Below are 26022 nucleotides of genomic sequence, written 5' to 3'. Positions count from 1 at the left end.
CATGCTTGCTATGGGTTCAGAACTCACAGCTGTAGTTTTTGTTGGGCTGTCACTGCAGGACGCTCAGAGACTTGCATTCGACGAGAAGCTGCAGGCCTACAATGAGGTGTGCACGAAGTTCAGGCCGGTCTTTAGGTATTTCTGCATGGAACGGTTCCTGGATCCCGCCGTGTGGATGGAGAAGCGGCTGGCTTACACTCGCAGTGTGGCCACCTCCTCTATAGGTACACCGTCTCACAGAGTAAAGCTCATTATGTACTGTAAATACAAGATGCCACAAACTGAAGGGCGACATATAATTGATGTGACTTGAAACTAAAGTGTTGGTGTTGATTATTATTAAGGTGATTGATGGATCCCGGTTTGCGTTGTACATAAAACACCACCTTTCACCTCAGCGTGTCAACATTTTGTTCTCAGTTGAAGTCCAGAGTTGAAAGAAAACATTTATCAGTCATGACACAGAATTAAAAAATATACATTTGCAGCAACGAGATTTCATATTATCTCCAAACGACGATCCAGTAATTGTAAAAACAAACCTTCTGTTTTCTGTTTTGTGTCCACAGTCGGCTACATCGTGGGTCTGGGTGACAGACACATCCAGAACATACTGATCGACGAACAGACTGCAGAACTGGTGCACATCGATTTAGGTATTCTTACACCAAGAAGGTCACTCTTTGTTTCAGAAAATGTTTTTTTTTCCTCCAGTGTGGATGCCCCTTTTTCTTCACTGTGTGTGTTTTTGTTGTTGATGTTTTAAAGGTGTGGCCTTTGAGCAAGGCAAGATCCTCCCCACCCCTGAGACTGTCCCCTTCAGACTCTCCAGAGACATTGTGGACGGTATGGGCATCACTGGAGTGGAGGGAGTTTTCAGGAGGTTAGCTCACGATTATGCTCAGATGTTGCTCTTATTTGTCAGCAGTGGTCTGGGACCTTCAGGCCCTTTTATACTCATACATGGAAAACTGGAAGTAAAGACTCTGTGACAGAGCACGGCAGGCAACATGACAAATTTGAATCAGACATGAAAATATAAACTGAAGTGGAGGTGGGTTGCAAAGTGGCTTGCAGTAAAAATCGACCCCCTGTCAATTCTGAGGTTTTACAGGACATAATAAAAAAATGATCTGATCCTTTTATTGTATGAGTAGCTAATCACCATTGATTGATGAGTTTCCTTCACGATTAATAAAGTTTTATAATTTGAAATAGCATATTACATTGTGTCATTAAACAAACTTCCTCATTAATCTTTTCTCAGACCACAGATTAAGATTCATGTTGGGAAATCTGTTGCTATTTAGACATTTTAAACATTTAGCACTATAAATAATCTGAACCCTGCTTTCCCTTTCAGATGCTGTGAGAAGACGATGGAGGTGATGAGAAGTTCTCAAGAAGCTCTGTTGACTATTGTGGAGGTAAAATCATGCTCTAAATATTATGTTTTATTCCATAACTTCATATTAAGGAGTGCTTTTGTAAGTTTCTGTGTCTTTGTGCGTTTTAAATAGGTGCTGCTGTATGACCCTTTGTTTGACTGGACCATGAACCCCTGAAAGCTTTTTACCTGCAGCATGACGAGCAGCAGGAGCTCAACGCAACGCTAAGCTCCACTATGGGGGGAGATGACATAGACAACAGCCGTAAATCCAGGTAATCAAGGAGAGAAGTGTCAGAATCGGAGCTGGCGAGGTTTTGTGTGTGTGTTCAGGCTCTTCCCCTCATATTCTTTCCAGCAGTGACAGTCAGAGCTTCAACAAGGTGGCGGAGCGGGTGCTGCTGCGGCTGCAGGAGAAGCTCAAGGGAGTGGAAGAGGGAACGGTGCTCAGCGTGGGAGGACAGGTCAACCTGCTCATCCAGCAAGCCATGGACCCCAAAAACCTTAGCAGACTTTTCCCAGGATGGCAGGCCTGGGTGTAGACTGGAAAAAAGTGATATCAGGGAAAAAGTGCAAAAAAAAAGAAGTTTATTTTGGTTGAAAAAAAGAGAGGTGGGAATTTTCATTCCTTTTTGTACGACTCTACTAAGACTGACTCAACAGATCAACATTAGGAATCAAGCCAAATCACAAAAATTATTAAAAAAGACCAAATAACTGTGTGTGTGTGTTTGGAAGGCTGACATGTTTGCTGTGCATGTTTTATGTTTCACCCAGATGAATGTGAATGTTGCTAAGTGACTGTATGAATGTGAAGTACCATTTAAAGCCTTCTCCAGGCGTCATTTCATGTCTGTTCTTTATTATCAGGTAAAATGTTTTTGTTCTTTTCCTGTGCATTGAATATAAGGCTGCTTTGTCAAATGAGTACTGTATCATTAAATAAATAAAAAAGCAGTCAATCCAAAAGCATGCTGGCCTGATTAATGCATTTCATTTTCACTTTAAAATATTCTCTCCATATTTTCTTGTCGCTCAGCCACTGCATCACTGAAACACGCTGTGTCTACCTGCCTATACGTCATGTTTTCAGTACCTTTCCACTGCACACTCGGCGTTGCAGTACTCACTCACTGCTCTGACACTTAAGCAGATAACACCTGTGTCATGTTTAGACTCGCCAACTCGTCATTGTCTTTGCTGTGTGCTCAGGAGGGAAACAAACTGATGCTGTGTGAAGTGTAGGCGTGACAGTTTTCATACAAACTCTTTATTTGATCGCATCCATGTGAGAATGAGCAGAGCGGAGCCTGGGAGGAGATGCCGGAGGTGCTGGCAGTGATGTGGATGAGATTATCTGAGTGAAAGCTTGCTGCTGGAGTTATCACAGGGGGATTTTATTTCAATTTTTTCAAAATACAGATGATTAAACAGAAAATGACCACCAATCCGGTGAGTTTTAATCTGCATTTAATCAGCCTTGAGAAGAAGACCAGCTTTCAATTTATTTTAAGTATTGTAACTTTACAAAAACACTGTTGCTCTGCCAAAAGTATCTGGACACTTGTCCTCACTTCATCCGTGAATATGAGAAGATGAAACTTCCTGCGCTCGCCGAATCAGATGTTCAACCCCAGTATGTTTACAATGTGGCGCTGAAGCCTCCGCCTGAGAGCAGTCCCTCCATCCCCAAGCACAAAGGTATTTGAGTGTCTTTTAATACAGTTTGAATACTTTACACGACTGTACAGATACTAGGCACGTCATTTGGACACTGCTTGTAACAAAAAGTCTCATTAGAAACTGTTCTGTGTATAAAATGTAATCGTGAAGCTGGGTGTGAGTGGGTTTCCAGTCACGGTGAGCGCTCTTCTGTCAGATTTCAAACACAGGTGTATCAAGTTCACTGTTGCTGCTGTCATCTCCTTGCTGCTGCTGCTGGTGGCTGGAGTCCTCCTTGCCTATTACTGTAAGTGAAGGATTTATTTAGTGAACTGAGTCAACATTAGTGAGATTGGAAGACTGATTTTTTTTCTGGTTCCTGTCTTGAATTCCAGTTTCTTCATCCTGTATTCATGGGATTAAATGTGGAGATGGGAACCGCAAGTGGGAGTCCCAGTGGTGTGATGGGGTTACAGACTGTCCCGCAGGGCAGGACGAAGCTAACTGTGGTAAGCAGCTTCATGGTGGGAAGAAAAAGCTTCTCTGTCCTCCACCTTTAGATTTGTTCAATAAAGCTGAATGAAACACACTGATAAGAACCTGGTTTCCAAAAAAGAAAATTTGGAAAACAACAAATGAAATGTGGACTTTTTGGGGGGGAAGTTTAATGCTTTCCCATTCTCGCGCTGACAAGATTTCATTTTGGAGCCTCTTTTGTTGCATTTTTTGTTTCATAGCGCACAAAATATTTGCAAAGGGGGACAGGTCTGGACTGCAAGTGGGTCCATTTTTCATCTGGACTACTGGCACCTTGCATTGTCTTGCAGAAATGAGCAAAACTAAGGACATCTCTGGAAAAGACATCTTCTCCATGGAAGCGTTATGCTGCCCTAAAAGCTGAATATATTATTAAGCCCTAATGAGACCTTCACATATGTGTAAATTACCCACACTGTGTGCTCTAGTGCCCCATGCAATCATCTGTTCTGTTTATTAGGCAGCAGATGAAGCTTCTCTGGGATTTCCAAAAAAATGGAAATTCCCACAGAACAGATTTTTAGCTCACCTTAGCCAATCTTAACTGAGCTGGAGCCAAGAGAAGACAACAGCATGACTCGAGGTTTACCTTGGATCACACTTGTTAGGATAACTGATCAATTGCAGGGATTTATATCACAGGATCATGCCTGCTTTTAAAGCAGTGCCACCTGGGGGTGTCAAACCCAGCTTTCAACTGTGTACCCTACAGAGACGTCTCTGAATTATGGTCAATAGATGATGAAATCCCCCCAAAATCCTCTAAAACCATACTTCTTCACAGAGTCGTGACGCTCTGTTTACACCCAATGGTGCTGCTGACCTGTTCCCAGGTAGCCTCATTAGTTGTTATCTTGATGCACGCTCAATAAAAGAAGGTGAGAGAATCCCAGAAAGTTAACTCTGTTCATCTGGATTTCCAATCTTTGAAAACAAGGTCAGAGTTTATACAACAGAACAGTTTGATGCTTTTATAGGTTTGTTTTTTCTGGAATCATCCATATTCCTCATGATGAGATAATGAGATAATATGTAGACTGAAGCATTTATCTTCCCTTGTTAACTGCCAGTCCTTTGTGTGCTTCACTCTCAACTGGCTGCCTCTTCACCCACTTTCCACTTGTGACAAAATGCCAAGTCATCGCTTGTGTTTGCTGTTTGTGCTCAGTGAGGCTGCACGGCTCCAGTTTCCTGCTTCAGATCTACTCGACTCAGAGTAAAGCCTGAAAATCTGTTGGTTCTCATGGCTGGACCGAGGAGAAGGGCAGAGCGAGCTGCCAGAGCATCGGATACAGCAGGTGAGATGCTCAGCTAGTTCAGCCCGAGATGAAACAAAAGCTGCTCTGTGAACGATTTTCAAGCGATGCTCAATTTTTTTTTACAATTTGTGCTTTGACAGGGGCACGTATTTTAAATCAGGCCAGCAAAGGCCAGCTAATGATGGATTCTTACTAGTGAAGTCTAACTTCAACCCTCAGGCATCCATACTGCAACAACTTGCCCTACAGTGAGTGAGCTGGTAATGATAAACCTGTGTCAAAATGCTAATATTGATATAATATTAACCTGATCTCATTCCAAATGTCTTTTTTCCTCCAATCCTTAGAAGTACATGTCCTAACAACATGGTGGTGACATTGCACTGTACTAGTATGTCTTTATACTTTCTTAGAAATGAACCAAATCACAACAACAATTACCTCAAGGTGCTTTATATTATAAGGTAAACCCCCTGGAAACAAACCACCAACCTTTCACCTGGCAAGTGAATTACAAACACATAAAGGTTTATTCCTGTTAAAAGGGAGTTTTTCCTTCCCACTGTCACCATGTGCTGGATCACAGAAAGCGGTGTGTTAGCTGAGGTTTCTTTCTAATAGTGTAGGGTCTCTACAATATCAAACCTCAGTGAGAGCGACAGTGGGAACGAAGAACTCACTGTTAGCAGGAAGAAACCTCTGGCAGAACAAGGCTCAGTTTGGGGATAAGGCGAAAGAGAAGAGAGCAGAGAGAGACAAGACAGGCAAAGTATAGTGAGAACCAAAAGTTGCTAATTACTAATGATTTAATGTAATAGTGGAGTGCATCCAGCATATCAAAAAGAACATTTCAAGCCTAATATTAAAAGCAGGAGGTTGTCTGTCTCCTGAATCCAATCTGGGAGTTGTTTCCATAGTTGAGGATAGCTGAAGGCTCTTCCTTGCAATCACACTGGTTTTTTTCAGTGTGTTGTTGAGTTTTGTCTCTCTGAAAGCCTGTAGCTGTAGAATGCTCTAACAGCAGCCTCCTTTTTCAGATTGTGGAAGCAGGGTGAACTCCAGCAGGGCTTCTGCAGGACAGCTGGCCTCCCTTGGGGCTGTGCCCTGGCAAGTCAGCCTCCAGGTTGCCGGCTCTCACCGCTGTGGAGGAGCCATCATCTCCCCCTACTGGATAGTCACCGCCGCTCAGTGTGTGACCTGGTGGGTCCTCCACCTTCACCTTCACCACCCTTCAGTAACCGTGGTTTGATCCAGCTTTAATCAAATCTCTGCTGGTCACCCCCCACCTTTGCAGGGCCACCAGTCCTGCAGACTGGGCAGTATGCTGGGATAGTGGACCCATTAGGCCCTCTGTTTAACCCTGCTTACTCGGTGCGTCGCATTATAACTCATGAGAGCTACAACAACCAGCTCTCCCAACCTTTGGACATAACAGGTGCTTATGATGAGCCCCTTCATTACATTATTATAATCACCTTTTAGTTAATTGAAGTTATTAATTATTATTTAATATGGACTGAGATGTGGTGACTGCGGAGATCATTTGAGTTCAGTGAACTCACTGCCATGTTCAAGAAACCAGTCTTTTATATTGCGGCCCACATACAGCCCACTTTCATCTTATCTGATTTCTGTAAGTTTAAAAATTTTACCTACACATTTAATAAATGAGAGACCCTAATATAGGACAAAAAAAAGAGTGATTTCAACATTATTTCTCAGTTTCTCTCACATGGTGAAGAAATGCTGCTTTAGTAAACTAAAAAAAATCTGTCAGCATGGGTTTAAATTGTAAGAATAAATGTATAAAGTTACAGAAATCAATTAGTTAATTACTTTGGTGTACTGTTTTTTATTAAAGCTGTAGAACTTGTGAAAATACAGTTAAAATTCCCACATTTATGTCCTCCTTTTCCCAACGCCATCCAGCAGGCCGGATTGAGGTCAATGCTGGACCAAATCTGGTCCCTGGGCCTCATGTTTAATACCCCTGGTTTAAAGGAAAATATCTGAACCTGCTATTTGAATGTTGGCTCACATCAGACCATGCAACATTTCTACTGCCTGATTTTGTTGAGCAGGTGCAAACTGTAGCCTCAGTTTCCTGTCAATAGCTGACCGTGTGACCCTCTGCTGCTGTAGCCTGTCTGCTTCAAGGTTCGATGTGCTGCACATTCAGAGATGCTCTTCTGCATAATTTGATTGTAACGAGTAATATGAGTTAACTCTCGTGTGCAAAGTCCCTTAAATCACCTATTAAATCCCCATTCTCCGTTCAGTTCAAACTTCAGCCTCCTGTCACGTTTGCATGCCTAAATGCATTGGGTTGCTGTCATATGACCCATATACATCACATGATTCAGATATTTGCTTTAAGAAGCAGCTGAAATGTGTACCTAATAAAGTGGCCAATGAGTCTGTTTAGCTTCTTTATAGTAGTTTTATCTTGATATCTCTGTTTTGCCAGATTGTATATTATGTTATTGTGCTTGTGTTTATATTCATTCTACTTTTAGGCTGTTTCTAATCTTGAGTTGCTGCATTCCCACTTTGGGATAAGTAAAGTATATCTTATCTTGTCTTATACAGATTTACAGCCACAGATTTACTGCATAAATCTAAGCTGGACTCAGCAAAGTTAATCCCATATTAACATGTTTTAATCAGTTGTCTTTCCCCCCCAGTTCCTTAATCTCAACCAGAAGTCTTAATAACCAGGCATTGTTAGCCAGTCATGGCACCATATATTTTAGGATAAGGCGTTTTTGTTAAAAGTGCATCCATAGAAGTTTTAAATAACTTTTGTTGAGACCTGTTGACATTTTGGAAGATGCACAACCTCAGTGGATGCATTTGGCACTGTTACTTCAGTAAGCGTTACATTTAGCAAACTAGCAAGCTGTCAGCTGAGTATAACCCTCTGTGTGAATAAGCTGTTCACACAGTGGCAGTCTGTGTACAGAGAGGCTGTAAGAGTGCACACATTGACACCATTGTTAACAGCAGCAGCTCGTCCTGTGTTAAACACGTTACAGCAGAGATGTTTACTCCTCAGCAGGCTTCAGGAACATCGGACCCGTGTGCCTCCCAAACGTGGGCCTGAAAGTCACTGCTCATCACAAGTGCTGGATAACACGATTTGGTCACAGACACAAATGGTGAGGCAGCTGTAGTTAGTGAATCAGTATTGGTGCTCATTGCCGCCTACTACCACTAGATGGCATCAAAGTCCTGCACTCATTGTCAAGTGATTGACAATGTATTGACTCGTAGATGACTCATAGATGCTGCAGAGTGCAACAGTTTCATCGCCTACACGAACAGGATATCCCAGGATATGATAATCAGTTTAGCTGTGTAGTGTCCTTGGGTGTCAGAGGTCCACAGTGTGACCCACCTCGAGGTTACAATGCTTCAGTTTTAGTGGGAATGGAGTCTCTGAATGCAGACTCAGAACAATGCGCTCCAATAGTGTTTGCAGTTCAGCCAGTCCAAACAGACCGTCGCATAAAAGCAGTTTTTGTTCATCAAAGAATCCAAAACATTTTCATGCTCTTATGTAACTGCTTTTGCGGCGCTCTCAAACAAGTCCAGCACTATGTTCTGTGTGCAGCAACCGTTTTAAATAAACTGTTCGTTTTTGTGCCTGGTAACAATCCACTTATACAGTCAGCAGTGAATGTACAGTTAGAGCCCAGAGGAGGCAGCTGACTATTATATCCCCTTTTATTTGGATGATTTAGAGCTTTTTCACTGACCTCAGAAATCCATGAAAGACCTAAAACTGTCCTCAAAAGTCCTCATGTAGCCTCTCAAAGTCACTGTGAGTTAGTATTGCCCTTTGTTTGTTCCTGAACTATGTCTCAGGCTGACGGCGGTGGCCCTCTGGTGTACCTGATGGATGGAGTATGGTGGCTCATAGGTGACAGCATTTGGGGGGAACAGCACGCTGGGCAGGATGCACCGGGTGTTTACGGCAACGTCGCATAATTCCCGGACTGGATCCACCGTCAGATGAAGGTTCATTCGTTTTGAGATTTTGTAATGGCACTCATGAACAGGCCAAGTGTAAAATATAAAGAAAGATTAGACTTTGATTAAAAGTCAAATTTAACTTCACGCTGTGTGATTTCATGCACTTTATGTACCTTTTGATTTAATCTCTTTGGAGGACCAGATGTTATAAGAAGGTTTACCCATCTGGTGCTCTGAGTTGTACAGCTTGACCTGGAGGCTGGATGTAATGATAAACACCGTATGTCTGAATCACAGCAGGGCCTTGACGCCAAGTTAGGATATTAATATGAGTGTTGTGTGTGATTAATCGTATTTGTTCGAGTGTTTGACAAGCCAAAAGGTTAATCCGTGCCCTGACATTATGTTTCATTGTCTTTGGTATCCTTCGCCTTTATCATCCGCAGAGGATTACAAAGCTTTTTTTTTCTTGTAAAGAAGGAACAAAAATGCAAACAAAGTACTGTGCAAAAGTCTTGATCCTCTCCTCATTTCTTCATATTTTGCTTCCAAAGTGTGAGCATACTTTCTTGTCTTTCCTACTTTTTATAAAGTGGTCTTGATCAATAGTTCTCCAGGTCTTCTGAAGGTTTTTAAAGGTTTTTCTTTGGACATTGGCTGCTTTTTCACCCATTTAGACTCCATTACTTGTACTTGATCATTTTCAGAGCAATGCTTTTATTTTGTTAAGCCACTGAAGACTGAGTTGTGAATCATATAAGCTTAAAAACAGCACCTAGCTAAAAGAGACAAAAGAGTGGGGTGGTCGGACGGGTCACCCTGGGCGTCGGTGGTGCTGCAGCCATGGGCTGTATGGGCCTGCGCTAGGGCTGGGCGATATGACCCAAAATTCATATCTCGATATTTTTTAGCTGGATGGCGATATAAGATATATATCTCGATTTTTTTTTTTAAGCCGTAAGTTAAGAACAAAAAGAGAGTTCTTAGTCACACTGTGTCCCAGATGTCACACGGGCACTTTTATTTACATACAGCGTAGATGTACATGAAGAAATTACTCAAAAATAAATTATCAGCATTTATTAAATAATCATGGTCCATAAATAAAAGAAAATGTTGTTTTTGTGCATAACAAAAAGCTCACAATTGTGCAGTCAAAATGTAAACTAACAGACGCTGAGCGTAATAACAAAGAGACAGATTTCACAGCTGCACCACGTCTCTGAACAGGTGCCATTTGTGGTCCTTATACACACACAGTACGGTAATATTACGTTGAAGCACAGTACGTATCACTCCGCGAGGCTCCTCCCCGGTAGCCGTAATCCTCCGACGTCAAGCGGTGCAGCTCCGTAGGTTAGCAAAGTCATATTAAAACATTTTTTGACAGATTGCTGAACGCTGTGTACCACATAAAATCGGTTCGCGGTCAGTAAGCACAACAAGAATTCATACATAAGGCGCACTGTCGAGTTTTGAGAAAATGAAAGGATTTTAGGCCGTGCAGCCCCTTCGGGCTGCATGTCGTTAGCGCGGTTAGCTCGCTAACACGTTGACGCCGTCCAGCCCCACGCACGGGGCGATCCGCGGTAACTCGCTAACGGAGATTTTCCGCTTTCATCTTGTCATTGCCTGCAGGTGAAGCTATGGGGGAGGCGGAGTTGTGTTCAGTGAAGGAGAGGCGAGGCCGAGTAACGTTGCGTAGAGACAAAAGTGGACGAAAGAGAGGCAAACCTGCGGCTCCACAAGTATAATTATAACGTAACATAGACTATATCGATATAAACGATATTGTCACATCTTATATCTTGTATGAAAATATATCGATATTTTCAAAAAACTCGATATATCGCCCAGCCCTAGCCTGCGCCTCCCTGCCCTTGGTGGTCAGCGAGGAAGCTGGCTCCTCCCCCCTCCACACACGCAGGGGCTTGGGATGCAGGTGTGTCACTGAGGTGCAGGGGAGGCCCTCCTTCTCTCCCCCCTCATGGCTGCCTGTACCTTAGTTTTCCTCCACAGTTTAGACACTCTCATTACTTTCATTCTCATGACACATACATATAGGGCCTTGGGGGTGGGCACACTGAACAGCGTCCAGAGTCTGTTCATTCAGTCTCACCTCTGGTGTCGGTGCCCACTTCTCAATTTTAAATTGCATGTAGACACCGAAGGTCTTGGGGAGGGTGACACAGTAAATATCTGTGTTTCAGGTCAGGTCTTAGACTCCACCTCTGTCTCTCAGAACATGTCAGGCTCCCCCAGGTGTGGGGCCTATTTCCCAGCCAGTGGCTGGTGCCCCCACCCAATGGTGTATTGATGGTTCTCAGTATCTGGGGCTGGGTTCTTGGGTGTGTACTGGCTCATTTATCTGAATTTCACAGCCCTCAGTCTATAAACAACCCCGCACACTTCCTTTTTTTCCACTTCATTCACCTCTCATTAGCACATCGGGATATGCCCAACCTGGTAGTCCCCTCTGAGGCCTTCCCCCAAACAGCAGCCTCAATTCATGCTCGTGCAATCTGCAATTATCTACTAGAAATACCAAACCTACATGAGGATGTGGTCTCAGCTAGTGAATGGGCTGGAGTAAAGCAACTAAATGACTGAACTTTAATCACCAAAAATCGCGAAGGCTCTTTAAAGCCACTTTCCGCCCCACAACCGTTTCAATAGCTATCAAAATTACCAAGCTCACCTTGAGTCGTGAAACTTGTGTACTTTACTCTCAGAAACAGTCAGAGAGACTAAACTAGCAACAGGTCCCTCTGCAAATGATGAGCTCGTATAGTGGCAACTAAAAGTTGTTCTAATCAATCATTTGTATCAGTGTACGTTTCAGCCGTATGCTTAGCAACACTGACATCAAGTAGCATTAAGCTGTATTGAACATTTGACTCGTAGTTCTCAACATTTGTGTCATGAATTGAGCAGGGTACTTTGAGGAAGCCAGAGCATGAGTCTGATGACACAGCTTTTTAAAATACCACAATGACACTGCTTCTTATTTTTTTCTTAAATAAAGGTAAAACAGCTGTAGCCAGTCACAGCTTTTTAGAAAATATAGTACAGCCTTTTGTTAAAGGTTTTATGCAGCAAGACATCCAAAAAAAAAGACCTAGTCTTCACTCGGTGTTAAAACCGGGTAAAGGTGGTGACATACATCATCTTTCAAGCTTGTTAGAATTGTACAAACTCTGTTTTTGCCTTATCTACTGTATTTCTACTTATGTTTACATGTGTTTTGGCAAATTAAGCAGAAATAAAGAGTGGCTCAAGACTACACTGAGAGACATTTAACCATTAATCAAGATAATAACTGTTACAGCTCTAATATTGTGATGATTATGAAGTAATTATATTCATCTTGACCTTTTGTTAGCATAAAAATATTTGCTATTAGCAACTTACATGCAGATAATGTTCAAACACAACCAGATGAATTGTACTTCTGTTTACAGAGGTATCAACCTGACACGTATACAGAGAAAAACTTACATTGAATTATTCCCATTTTCTTTTTCATAATTTGTTACTTTTTGAAATTACTTTATCTATTATAAGCTACATTTAAGTACGTTTTATTTTGTTGTATTTCTCATCCAAAAAGAAATAAAAATGATTTAAAAACGATTATGTCTTTGATTTGTCACAAGTTGTTTTATTTACAACACAGTTTACAATTTTTGGCACAGAAAAAATACACTCATAAATAAGCGAGCAGTTTTAGATTCAAGTGTGCTTTCAGTGAAACAGTCTCACAAATTGACATTTTTTCCGACATGTTAGTGCAGCTTGGGTCAGATTACAGGAAGCTGAATGAGGCTGAACTGTGGCGCAGCATCTTCTGTGGACTGTGTATGGACCTTATTTCACTGGTGCGAACAGACTGCAAAATGACATTCAATAAGTTGATTCTTTATCTCTTTTTTTACTGCTAACAGGAATGTCTGCTTTGCTAGAACGTTAACTGAAGCTCACAAGTAACAAAGGAAATCAATGCTGAAGTGTTTCTGTATATGATTTGTATAAAATGTGCAGTATAAACACCCTTTGAATTCTAGTCTCAGAAAGCAAAGATCTGGAATAATAATAATAATAATAATAATAATGATAATGATGATGATACAATCACATCCAAAGAGACTTAAATATAAAGCTGAGGGTATACAGAATGGGTATAGCTACATTAAAATAATAAACTACATTACAGAAGGAGAAATATTGATCTTTCGTTTTATATAACACTTTGATCGACTTTGGAAGTGCAATTCAGCAGAGTAAGTCCCAAACTGCTGATACTGTTCTAGCAGAGAGCCGAGACCACAAAGGCACTACAGGCGCTGTAAACACGAGTGTAACTCTTCATATTCTTCCTATTACCAGTGAGCAGCTTTACTTTAATTAGTTTATTTTTTATGTAATATCTCTGGGTAATCATTTGACTCCACAGACGAGTGGAAAACTTCAAAATAGATCCAAGAAATAGATCCCGTTGTTGGCATTAGATTGAACCCCCCCCCCAAAAAAACCAAAAACAAAGGCACTTTTGGTTTATAAGGCTTAGAAACCTAGAAAACACCTTTTGCATGGAGATGATATCAGTGTTATTATCCTTCCTTCTGGATGTGCTGTGATTGTCTGCACCGCTGAGCTGTTCTTTGCTGTGATGGTTAGTGTGTGTATACTTATTAACTGCTTTAATAATTTTAATTTTAATCTTCTAGTGTTATTGAAGTTCTAGATTTCTCAGAATACCTTTAGCAGTTTTAATTAGAACAAGCCCAGTTATGATTTGAGTGCCTCCACCAGCCTGTGTAGGTAGATTAAGGCAACATAAGCATAACATTAGCAAACTATCATCGTCAAAGAGAGGCCACGACCACAAAAAAACCAACAAGAAAATACAAATTCACCACCAACAGCTGTTTTTTTAAAGAATTGTTCTGGGGATTTTTCCCTTTCAGAGGCAGTTGATCTGTCTGTGCGACTGCCTCTGTGGGCCAAGCTGATGAGTCCAGTCTAAAAATCCTAAGTCGAGTGTCATTGGTCGGTGCAGCCTCTCGTGGAGGCGCTCTGCTCACTGTCCGACTGTCCCTTCCCCGGGTTCGCTCTACTTTGCCCTCTCAGTCATTTGATGCGGTGTCGTACCAGCGAGGACTCGTCCGTGATCTCACCGTTCCGGTTTCCGCATCTGCAGGGCAGGATGAGCATGAGCAGCAGGATGAGGAGGGCCAACGCGCAGACTGCCATCAGGGCGTAAGATATCATCCACACAAGAGGCTCCTTCAGTGGGCCGCCAGAGCAGTCGGCCGCCACGTCCGCTGCAGAGAAGGGTCCCTCGATCTCTGACAGAGCCACCCCATCGCTCACTGCAGTGATGTATGAGAGAGGTCTTATAACATGATCTCATAAAACCAAAAAAGCAGCATTAAGTTAGCATCACTCATACGCCCTCATTCAATACAAATTTAACAAGTGCCAAATAAAAAGAGTTAACCTGTGACTGTGAGCTAATGTTTGAGAAAAGCTGGAAAGACAGGTAAAGAGAACTTTTGCTGGACTGAGAGCTAGCTGAGGCTATCTTGACAATGAGCAAATGAACGTTTTAAACATTTAACTGAACAACTGTTGCTTTTAAAAGTGTGCAAAATCTATTTTTCATTCCTGTTTTTCCTCGTTTAAGGAACATTTAGAAATTGCTAAATATGGTCTCTTTGGCCGACCGGTCATGGCCGATGGCTGCCCTCCTGGTTCTGCTTAATGTTTACTTCCTGTTAAAGGGGAGTTTTTCCTTGCCACTGTCACCAAGAGCTTGCTCAAATGGGGTCATCTGATTGCTGAGATTTTCGGTGTATTATTGTAGTCTTTACCTTACAATATAAAACGTTTTGAGGGTTTCTGTTGTTGTGATTTAGCCCATAAAAATAAAATAAAATTGAATTTGGTGGAACTGGAAGAAATTATTCATGCACAATTATTGCCTTGTTTACCTGCTTAGATAAATGATCTCTTTCATGCCTCCAAATGACACAGACCATTAACACATTGCAGCAAGCGAGCTCACGTCACTCCTATTTTATAATCTTTACATTGGCTTCAGGATGTCTTGAAATTCTTGTTCTCACATACAGAGCATTAAACAGCCAGGCTCCAGACTTTATCCCAGCTTTTTAATCAAGCACACTGCTGCTCGTAGTCTTCGATGACGGGCTCAGGCATCATTTTTTTTAAACAATGGCATTTAACTTTCTTATTTATTTTACCTGCCCTGCTTAGACATTAAATGCTGTCACAAGCCTCCAACCTTAAGCCTACAAAAGTGTTTGCTCAGTACACAACAAAAATGAACTTTGTACTTTAGTATTAGGGAGGGAGGCTTGGCCAAAGTTCATTTTTCCACAGAACTATGAGGAAGTGCCACTGAAGGCTTAACCTTTGACGTTTAGATCTCAGTGAACAGGACACTGTGTTGAGCTCTTGGTCAGGGAGCCTGAAAGTGGCTGACTTTAGGACTTTGCCTGTCAGTAAGTTATCATTAGCTGATGTCTGGTTTACTCTGTACTTTAGGATTTCTGCTGTAGTTTCTCATAAAAAGCGAAATATTTACAGACATGTAACTGCAGTAAGTGGCACCAGTATGAACCCTGACCTGCACAGCTGCTGAGTGCGAAGCCCAGTCTCCGCTGAGTGCGGTCAAACACTACGTAGAAGCCTTCCATAACAGTGGCGCCGATCACCATGCCATTTGTTGACGACGACACCCCGAAACGGAAGCAGTCCAGCGTGCCGTCAACGTCCGTGATTGGCTGGATGTAAAGCTGTGAGATGACAAGAAATGAGGATGAGATGAGTTTGTCTTTGTTTGATGGAAGCTCTAGAGAAGGAATGATTATATGATTATATATGTGCCTGGCACCTGAGGCAGAATGGTGACGCGGAACGACTCGCTGGTGTTCGTGGCCCTCAAGTAGATGGACAGCTTAGGGAAAAACCTCCAGGGGTTCTCTCCCTTCATCCAACATGCTAACTTGGTGCCTTCCCAGAACCCTGAAGAAAACTCCTCGATCTGAATTAAAAACAAAAACAAAAAAAAAAAACACAGGAGGAAAGAGAAAAAGAAAATAAGACAGTCACAGTAAGAAATTGACAGAGACAGAAAAGAGAGTGCGAAGGATAAAAAGGATAAAGACAGAAAAAGAAGGTCAACATAGCACCAAAACAAGTTTTGATGTTCTGCTTTCATTTTCCTACTTTGTATTCATCTGCAAGGATGTGGCTGCTTTAATTGAAAATGTTGCCTCCAAGTTCAAATTAACCTTGGGAACTGTTTGTGTGCAGTTCCAAAAAGGTGAGAAATGTGCAAAGCCTAATGATAAATAAACAAAGGCATGGAGCGCGCGCGCACACACACACATATATATTTTTATAACAGGAAAAAAAAAACCTCGATCCCTCCACTTAAAGCTACTACGTCCTTGAACAGTGAGTGTGTGCTATTCTCCCCTGCATATCTTTGCTCTGATAACATGTTTCATCATTGTCTGTGGAGCGGAGGCAGCATACCAGAGAGCTGCGTATGATGGCTTCTACCAATGCATTGAAGACGTTGACAGGAAGTCGCAGCAGAGTCGTCCCACTGTCGACTATAGTTTTATCCATGTTATACTGAAAGAAAGAGAGAAAGAGTGACGTGCGGTAGGGTTTGTTATCGCTGCAACGGACTCCTATGGAAGACCTTGAGCAAACAAAAGAATATAAAATGAGGAAGTTCTTTCACAAGCAGACAAACTGGATTACACTGCTCTGCAGCACTCCTACTCAGCTTCTCTTATATTTCAGTGTTTTAACCTTGACACAGCAAGTTAATCAAGTGCTGTGAGTCAACTTCCAAGTCAAAGTTACAGTTCACTTTGAAATAGTGCAGTGTGGAGTTAGGATCAGACAGTGAGAGAAGCGATTCAGACTGTGAAGTTTTACCTCTCTGCAGTCCAGATTCAGATTCTGGTCTCCCACCTCCAGCTTCAACACCTCCACCTGGTAGTACCACTCTTCTATTATAGGGGTGTACCACACTGAGCCTCGATACAGACTTGGTTCAGCCCCACCCATTATCTAAGAGAAGAAGATAACCAGAATTACTGCCTTTTATTTTTTTTGCCTCAGTAAATCAGCTAAGTTGCAGTTTACATATCTGTTTAGCTTCACCACTTCAGTATCTAACTAAACTTAAAATTAGAGCCTGATAGGAATAGGATTCTTAAGACAGATAAATACCGATACTTAGTGATCTAATTCTGACATATCGGCCAATTGTTTCTTTTTCCAAACACTCAAAACACAAACAACAGATTTCCATAACATTTGTTATGTGTACTTATTTGTGCATTATGATAGTTATTATGTACTCATTCACGCTCTGCTCGGCTTTTGTTTGTGGCATTCCAAACATGTTGCTAACAGAGGGAGTGGCAGAGAGCCATGTGGTGGAAAAACTATGGTGTTTCCACCGTCTCCCTTTTTACCTTTTTTAAATCAGCTGTTACAAATATCGATACAGTTAGATCTACTTAATATCCTAATCAATATTAGTCAGAAGTGCTTCACAGAACGTTGTGATATCCCTGTGACCTTTGACCTCTTTGATATATAATGTTGTTGCTTCATCGTTGTATCTGACTTGTGTGAGAATCTCTAATTTTTAGCATATGACTTGTGGCCTAAAACATTCTTAGTGGATGTTCGGGCAGAAACTTTCACCACTGTGAAGGAATAAAACCACACAATCATCACCAGGTCAAGTGTGCCACATTAAATATCCAACAAGAATACACTCTAGCAAATGTTTATCCCCGTGCCCACACTCTGACAGACCACAGTCAATAAACACACATACACGCACAAGCACCCTGCCATCTTATCCATCTGTCTGCACCAGCGGGTCACATGATGGAGATGCGGTGAGCGAGGCACCAAGGTCGAAAGTATTACGGCGACAGACTTGCTCTCAGCAGGATGCTATCTTAGCTTAATTAGCTCCAGTCAAAGTAGAAAGGCCTTCCAATGTGGAAACACAGTGACATGAAGGACATCAGCTATGACGTTTATAAAAAGGTGCTGGTCACACACACAAGCTATCAAAATCTCAGACAGAGATCCAAAATATAAAGACTGTTTAAAACCAATGTTTTTATCTAATCAAACTCCTCCTTGGGGTGTTACTTCTGACTACTCACAAGACTGCCGCCCGTAGTGTCTGTTTCGCTGCCGGCTGACAGTCCAGCACCACACATCTGGAGGGAAAAGACGTCAGGAATTCCCAGCTGTCTCACCACGGAGTTGAAGAAGGGCTCCACGGACGAGTCAGGCTGGTGGAGACACACGAGACTGTGTTAAATAATGTTGATCGAGTGAAACCTTTACACTTGCGTTTCATACCTTTAGCTTGTGTAACTACACAGATTGTAAAAGCTTCACACACAACATCGTAGAAAATCAATCACCTCAAACATCAGCTCTATTGAATGGAAATGCTGAAATGTGTTTTTATGTGACAGCGGTGTATCATCAGTTTGGACTGTGATATGTTCACTCCTGTTTTCCTCCACAGTGTCACCATGTCATGCATGACAAACAGCCTGGAAGAAAGTTCAACCTCAGCACTCAGGAGTCGCCAATAGCACAAAGTGGTCAGTGTAAGCGTATCGGCTCCACAATCACTGACATTTGATCCCAAAGGTTGTTGCAGTCAGCGCAGAATGAAGGTACGTATTGTGCAGTTTGCGCTGACGTCTTTAACGCTCCATTAAGACGAGATTAATCTGTTAAAAAAAGCTGACACTGGGTAAAGCACCTTGATTTAGCTCTTCTTTTGAAAAAAGAAAACTGATTAATTCACATCTATGGTATAAGGGGAGATGGAAGTAAGAGATGACAAAATACAGCAACAACATAACCTCACCCCATCATTTTATAAGAAAAACACACACTCCTGTAATTATATCACAAACAAGTTTTCTTCTTTCATGTGAAAAGTGGATGACGACATTCAGATAAGATTAGACCGCAAAGTTATTCAGTGGTTTAACAGAAATGGAGGCGAGCAGGAAGCCATGCATTGCTGTCACATTCCCTTTGTGAAACCTGCATGTTCACATTTTCTCAGGTTTTGCTTCCTCCTTCTGCTCTCATCCTTAGGTTTGTGTTTAATTCCACATACATGGAAAACAGCACTTTAATTAGCCAAATCATTTTGCAACGATTCATACAGAAACAGAATTCAACCAGAGTATGGTGTTTGTGCTCCAAAAATGACATTCTGCAAATATGACACACCAAGAAATTGACGAGTAAGGAGCAAATATCCCACGGAGAACACAGGTGGATGCTGGGGCTGTTCCAGGGGTTAAAACAGCAGTGACTCAGGGCAGCAGTCAGAGGATTTGCAGCTTAAGTAGACTGCTAAATTGGAAGGGTGTTTGATATGTGATGTGAGGAGTGGGAGGCATGTAAGTGAGAATGACGTTGCTTGTCCGGACAAGCTCTGAGGATTCACTCAATATAATTAGTTATGTTATTTTAGTAATCAATGCTTTTATAGTCACTTCGGTGGTGCTTTTGGTAGCACTGTTGCCTCACAGCAAGAAGGTCCTGGGTTCAAATCCACCAGCTGGTACTTTGTTTTGTTTTCCCCACTGTCCAAAGATATACATGTTAGGTTAGCTGGCGATTTTTATATGGCTGTAGACCTGAATGTGTCTCTCTGTTAATCCTGTGATAGACTGGCAATCTGTCTAGTATACCACGCCTTTCACCCTATGACAGTGGCTCCAGGCCCCCACAACCCTGAATTGGACAAGTGTAAGAAAACGGTTGAACAGAACACAAATGAAATAAATCAAATCCCCATTTTTTTCACAATTCACATATGAGTGCGCCAAAACGTCTGTCCTTTGAGTGTCGTCTTTGTTTTCATTAGAGTGTAAAACAGCTTCTTACTAGTTAATGTCACACTGGGCAGAAATCAATGACTTTGCTTAATAACTTTACGCAAACTTGTAAATGAGTATCTCCCGTACCCGTGCCAGCACAGGATAGGCCAATCCCAGGATGCCTTGCCAGTTGATCCCAGGGAGGAAGAAGCCATCAGAAGACAGGATGGCGGCGATGTTGATGTTGATGGTCCCGTTTGGGCCTCTGGGAATAGAGACGCTGTCTATTCCCAGCTCACCTTCCCAGTTGCCTTGGGTGTACCTTACAGCTACAGTGCGACCGGTTGAACGGTAGGTACTGGAACTAAAAGCAGGAGAAAAGAAGACAGAATATGTAAACAGTTACAAAGCTATATATAACAAAAACTGAATGTATTTACTATGTTATACTACAGTTATTACAAAATGCAAGCAGGCAGTATTCCAGCCACTCACAGTGCAGTGTTGAAGTAATGAGTAATAAATTGGTGTGGAGCTGCAGCCACGGCAAAGTTACTGCTACCCGTATCCACCAGGATGTTCAGCTGGAAAACAGAAGGCACAGTTTGTTTTAACAATCACTCCAGCTATCTGTTACCCCCCCTCCCCCCACTTACATGGCCCCAGAATCACATGGTAAAAAAGAAAAAAAAGAAAAGAATGACAGCTAAGCACAGTGGGATGCATTCACAAGCCTTTAAGCTTTAAAAAGACATTAAAGTTTGTTTGCAGATATGATTAGAGGAGAAGGGAGAAAGATAGATGTGAGAAATTTCCCCACAGCATGAAAACACAAAAGGTAAATTACACGACAGTTCTCAAGGAAACAATGAAAGGGAAATGGGCCATAAAAATAGCCGAACATAAAGAAGGTTATATCTCTTTTAGGGGCGTTTCGTGCCCATCTGAAAGATTCATATAGAACCGTAAATGGACATTTTCTCTGGAGGAAGAAAACGCAGCTTGGTTGCAGCTAAAATTAATTACACATTTTTAATAACGTCTGTAAACATTATTTTAGCAGCACACACGAGAGGAAATGATACACATGAAGTTGCAACGGCACTACTTTTGGTTCAGTTCTAGTGTTGGACAAACTGGTGTGAAAAGGTCTTCGTCATTAACAATGCACCTCGGACGTAAGTGTTCACTGAATGTGTGATCTGAGAGTCAAACACGACAGCCTCAAGCTGCTTTCATGACTGTATGACCTAACCAGTTGTTTGGTATGTGTCATGTGAACAGTGGGGACGAGTTAACAGCACTTGAGATCCAGTTGTCTTCCAGGCATCGAGTCAATGAGCAGGAACAAATAAACAGCAGACTTCTGTCACCTTCATGTTTCAGCTGTGGCCATGTTAACACTCGCTGGCAAGCATTCGCCACCGAGGCGGGGGTCATAAACCTAATGCCCCGACGCCACCTGATGAATCAGCAACAAAGACTCGTGGCAATCTATGAAAACTGAGCAGCTCATTAGACATGTTCAAATGTAAACAGCGGTTTCAACAACTGATCGACTGTCGCCTCGTTGCGTTTGCCTTTACATTAAGGCGCACCACAACAGCGGGCAATAGTTTACTTAAATTACATTTCAGATAAACGCTTGTTGACCATTACGCTACACTGTTTGCTTATGAGCGCAAACTTTCTTACTCATTTCCTTGTAGCCGACATCCCACCGGCATGCTCAGGTTCATTTGGCCTTTATGAAAGCAGGTCTGTAATTATCAACCACATGTTATCGACTGGTTCACTCAGCCATGGGAAACCCCTGTTGAGCCGGGCTTATCAGTTCCTCCTCATTGCGCTGGCTCCTGTCCCACCACTGTCACTGTGCCATCCAAAACTCCTCTGCCACCTTAGCAGATGGCAGCAGGCCACTCACACAAGGCCTGAACCAGTCAAACAGGCCTGACTGGAAAATTCTGATATCCTGTGGTGAAGGAGAATAGCGAGAAGGGAAAGCAAGGGCAGCTCCTTATCCCCACACCACCTATCTTTTTACTAGTCACACTATCCTCCCTTTGTCAAGCTTCAGAGCTTCAGGCAAGTCTCTTCCCCTGCTGAGGCAGTCTGCAGTTGAGCGTTCGCTGTCTAATTGGCGGTAGCTCCATGGAGGCAGCGTGCATCTGCTACCTGTTTGTACCAATTAGCAGATGTGAGGCTCTCCAGCCAACACTCAGCCTGTGTGTGCCACATGCTAACAGACGCCGCAATTAGTGGCTGATTTGAATAGTGCCTCATTGAACACCGCGGCCCTGTAATCACATCATCATCTAGTTAGAATAATATTGAGAGTATAACTCAATAGTATCGAGTTACACGACATTTTGCCACCGCATAAACAATCTGAACCAAAGCAGATGGCTCTCTGCTGGCAAGGTTTCACTAAAAGACTAGAAGATCAAGAGGTGAAGCTTCCTCTATCTTTACTGTGCATCATAAACCAATTAAAGAAGTCTGAGCCTACAATTATGTTCACACATCCGTAATATTAACATCCTGGAAATTGTGCAAGAACGACTTTAAACGCGAACAAATAATAAAAATGGCTGTTTAGCAGGTATCTGTATCAAGTTCAGCTTTCAGGTGGTTTTAATGCTTGATGCAGCAATATGGATCCATTCTGCGATTAAGCGAGCTAGCCTTAAAAAAACACTCCATAATCTCACACAAATGTGAACAATTCAACAAAAAACAAAGAAACAAAAAACTAAATGGCAATAGCCAAACCCCTAAACGTGTCATTAACTTTTTGTGAATGTTCTCTGCACAGAAAGTTTTCTGACAAAGTAGGAAACACACAGCTGTAATAAAAAAACACCATAAAGACTGCGCCCTTTCTGATTTAATGTTTTCTAAAGGTGAGCCACCACTGACACATACATACTCCTCCCAATAGAGAAACATGTTTAAAATACCAATATGCTGAATATAACTGAATAGTAATCTTAGTTCCAGTGCTAATGCATTGATGACATTTGCTTAACTGACTGACTTTTATGATTGATAATCTGTTGTTATACATTTACCTGTTGAATAATGATAAGTAATAAGGGTAAAGGGGAATTTTCTTCTTTGGGGAACACTATAAAGTGTTCTTTTCTATTAGGACAAAAGTCATTAAGCATACAACGCTGTGACTTGATAATAAGGAAGTGTGGGAAGTGTACTCTGGCAAGTGCTGCAATGTTATCCTCAGCGACATGGCAGGTAGCGCAGATAAGCCTCTGTGAGCCTGAGAAACTGAGATGTGCTGCCCAAGAGTCTTAAAAGCTCTGATCTGTTTAACTCGAGATGCCCCGGGGCAACAGGTCAACTTACTAATGAGATAATTCACCTTTGCTTTAAGCTCCAATTCAAAGACAACTACTTTACAACACAAAGGCAAATTGCTGCCACCCTTAAAGCCTCATGTATTTTTAATAGTGACGGGAGCTCCAGCTCACCCAGATTTAGTCCTCCTCAATTATTAATATGATCTTGTTAGGCGCTTTACATAACAAGCAGTATAAAAATGACGTTCTAATAAATTACACGTACGCATTTCCAAGTTCTGCAACCAAAAGAACCCATATGGAAAAGATATATATAAATATTATAAAGTTTGTATCTGTCTTGTGTGAAACTTGTATGAAAAGCATATAAGTGTGAAAACAGATATAAGATCCCTTGAAAAATTATATAATGAAACTTGTATGTTTTGGATACTTACTAAAACAATGTATGAAAGTAATGCGAAAGTGGCCACTTTCATGAGTAAATCATGTAAGCCTTATATGATTTACTCATGAAAGTGGCCACTTTCATGAGTAATCACATATAAGTTTTTACTATTTCTTTTCCGTATGGGAATAGCAGCCAACGAATATCCCTGCTGTAGAGCAAGTGCTATTTTGTACAACTCTCGGGGTGCTCTCTGCTGCCTGGGATCCTGGTAATCCCTGTCAGCTGCCTGCTAAGAAACACTGGTCCTCGCAGGCAGCATCATGTGAGTGCATGTGAGCCAGAGAAAGAGTGTTGGTGTTGGTGGTGGGGGTTTAGTCTACAGACCCCTAGGCTATAATGAGGCTGAAGCACCCTCACAGCTATATTATCCTTCCTCTGTGGTCCCAGGCGAGCCTAAATGTAAGAATGTACTAGACATACTTATCTTCCCATGACCCTCTGCTGCAGGGGTAAATTTAAACCTCATATTTTGAAGTATAGACTTAATAGCTTGAAAAAAAAAATATGGTTGTTAAAGGAGTCAGTGATTGAACATTGGTGGTGGCTTACGACACCAGCTATCATCCACCTACGATGAAGGCTTCATCTCCACTCACACCTTGCATCAGGTGACCTCAACAGGTCACAAGATGTGGTGGGGTGAAGTCTCACAGTAGTTTCACCCTTCCCACCTTGACTCATGTGACGACTCACATGACCAAGTGGATCAGGGACCCTGAGGACCACTTCCACTGGGGATTAGATACCTGACTTCTTTCTTTCTTTTCTTTTTTTTTAAGAAATGAAGGAGCCTCTTGGGTAATAGAGATCTAGTCTGTTGCCTTATTTTTTCAAACGTTCAAGATGACCTACACAGACATTTAAAAGCATATTTAAATACACAGTGCTGTATAGATGGGTATCCATGGCCCTGAGTCAAAACAAACACACCCAGCCCACCTTCTGACCACTGGATCACATGGTGGATGGACCAGCCCCTATTCACACATACACAGTAAACACACTACAAATGCATCCAGGAAAAAACAAATAAACACAAAAACACAAAACACACACAACACAGCGCAAATACAGTGATTAAAGTGGTGCGTTTAAGTCTAAATGAGAAACGTAAAAAAGAGTTAAAACAGACAGCAGCTCAGGAGCTACATTACCTTTTGACCAGGAGTACCGATTGACATTTCTATGTAGTAGCCTCTCCCAGAGTCTCCTTGCAAATTATTCACCATGTCCAGAAAGTTCACGGTACCGGTGGGATCAGAGGCCAGAGAGAGACCGCTTCCATCAGACTTTAACGCTACTCTCCGAAGAGACGTCAAATTCACATCCGATGAGACGTTGTACTTCCCTGGGTATATTTTCAGCGGTATGGAAAAGTAACAATAGGACACTCCGAAGTACAAACTCAAAGCAAATGCCACAAACGAAACGAAAGTTGAGTATGCCATGTTAGTTTTTTGTTGTTTTGTTTTTTATCACGCCAGTAACAACAGAGAAAGTCTCAGAAAAAGACTCCTGTTCCGTGCTCAAACTTTTCTCCTCAAGTTTTCACACTGGCCCGTACTGCGGTCGCCATCATGGAAACGATCCCGCTTCACCGTCAAAAAGACACCGTACATGGTGACATGCTTCCGCGGTGTGAGTGACACTGAACTGTCCGCTGTTGATCGATTTCCAGCGAGAAATTTCACCTCCATCTACTCTTACGACGGCGCCAAGCGAGCCCAAACAGAAGACTCAACTTCCGGCAGTTGCTTTCAAGTTAAAGCACACGTAACTGTTGTAACGGCCACACAAAACAGGCGTTTAACACGCTAGGTAAAGTTAGATAAATTATGAATGGGATTTTTGCAATTTTTGCATTTCTAAAAGCTACTTTCAGTCGCTCCCTTATTCGCAGTGTTTGATTTGCCAGATTTGTATTTTACACCAGATAAGACAACTCCAAAAGGTTTTCTGTCTCTCTTAATTCATAGCGACTCTAATAGGGGTTTATTATTAGACAGATGTAAAGACATTTGTGTCTCATCTAATTCAAAGCCAGTCGAATAGTGGTTTATTTTGAAGGCGCAGTTGCCGAGCTGTAGGTTTTTACCACATCCTTTACTCCTGGTATCAGGCTGAGTGATGTGATTCCACGATGCATGACTTCCTTCCACAACTTGGACTGCTGTAAACCGGACTGATAGCACTGGGGGGCATGTGCCCATTTTTAAAAGACTGTAATTAGATTTCCCCACACTGCTCCACAGATTTTGCTTCACTTATGTGATCAGAACAAATTGTTTTTTCTGTCATCTACCCGAAACCTTTTGTTGTCTTTTTGTGGTAATCTATCTATCTATCTATCTATCTATCTATCTATCTATCTATCTATCTATCTATCTATCTATCTATCTATCTATCTATCTATCTATCTATCTATCTATCTATCTATCTATCTACTTTTAAAATGTTATTGTGCAAATCAGTTTAACTAATGCAATAGTTATCCGCTTCT

General features: G+C 41.9%; 2 protein-coding genes and 1 pseudogene across 7 annotated transcripts in view; 2 read left to right on the top strand and 1 right to left on the bottom strand.

Annotated features, from left to right (window-relative positions):
• Window positions 1-1973, top strand: part of LOC308400902 (serine-protein kinase ATM-like) — a 102835-nt gene extending 100862 nt beyond the window's left edge. For 4 of the 5 annotated variants that reach the window (XM_080888941.1, XM_080888940.1, XM_080888938.1 and 1 more), the window contains 6 exons: window positions 59-224; window positions 570-656; window positions 769-883; window positions 1364-1427; window positions 1521-1662; window positions 1746-1973. In XM_080888941.1, coding sequence (XP_080745067.1) covers window positions 59-224; window positions 570-656; window positions 769-883; window positions 1364-1427; window positions 1521-1565 — 477 coding nt within the window. In that variant the 3' untranslated portion in view covers window positions 1566-1662; window positions 1746-1973. The remainder of the gene's footprint in view (window positions 1-58; window positions 225-569; window positions 657-768; window positions 884-1363; window positions 1428-1520; window positions 1663-1745) is intronic. The other variant, XM_080888939.1, reaches the window with a different exon arrangement.
• An 820-nt stretch (window positions 1974-2793) lies between these two features.
• LOC308400904 lies at window positions 2794-12546 on the top strand (annotated as a pseudogene). The gene is made up of 8 exons (XR_013974821.1): window positions 2794-2839; window positions 2941-3088; window positions 3267-3356; window positions 3445-3558; window positions 4755-4884; window positions 4986-5093; window positions 5883-6045; window positions 8713-12546. The product of XR_013974821.1 is annotated as an uncharacterized misc_RNA (transcript).
• A 148-nt stretch (window positions 12547-12694) lies between these two features.
• On the bottom strand, window positions 12695-25242 carry bace2 (beta-secretase 2). Its single transcript, XM_080888937.1, has 9 exons — window positions 24677-25242; window positions 20247-20335; window positions 19899-20115; window positions 18057-18188; window positions 16801-16935; window positions 16387-16488; window positions 15740-15889; window positions 15473-15641; window positions 12695-14192 (listed from the first exon to the last, which is right to left on the bottom strand). Exons 1-9 carry the CDS (start codon window positions 24968-24970, stop codon window positions 13951-13953), a joined length of 1530 nt encoding a protein of 509 aa, XP_080745063.1. The 5' UTR covers window positions 24971-25242; the 3' UTR covers window positions 12695-13950.
• Between the last annotated feature and the right edge of the window lie 780 nt (window positions 25243-26022).

Source organism: Rhamphochromis sp. 'chilingali', assembly GCF_963969265.1.
Source record: "Rhamphochromis sp. 'chilingali' genome assembly, chromosome: 8".
In the NCBI taxonomy this organism is placed as follows: domain Eukaryota; kingdom Metazoa; phylum Chordata; class Actinopteri; order Cichliformes; family Cichlidae; genus Rhamphochromis; species Rhamphochromis sp. 'chilingali'.
The sequence above is the reverse complement of the archived record's forward strand: the minus strand, read 5'-3'. Positions and strand labels throughout refer to the sequence as shown.

Excerpts from the sequence above, each read along its gene's own strand:
- bace2 (XM_080888937.1), bottom strand. The coding sequence starts at position 24,970 with ATGGCATACTCAACTTTCGTTTCGTTTGTGGCATTTGCTTTGAGTTTG. Across the intron at positions 15,890-16,386 it reads CCATCATACGCAGCTCTCTG|ATCGAGGAGTTTTCTTCAGG; the intron begins GTATGCTGCCTC and ends TTTTTAATTCAG. Across the intron at positions 15,642-15,739 it reads GCGTCACCATTCTGCCTCAG|CTTTACATCCAGCCAATCAC; the intron begins GTGCCAGGCACA and ends GTCATCTCACAG.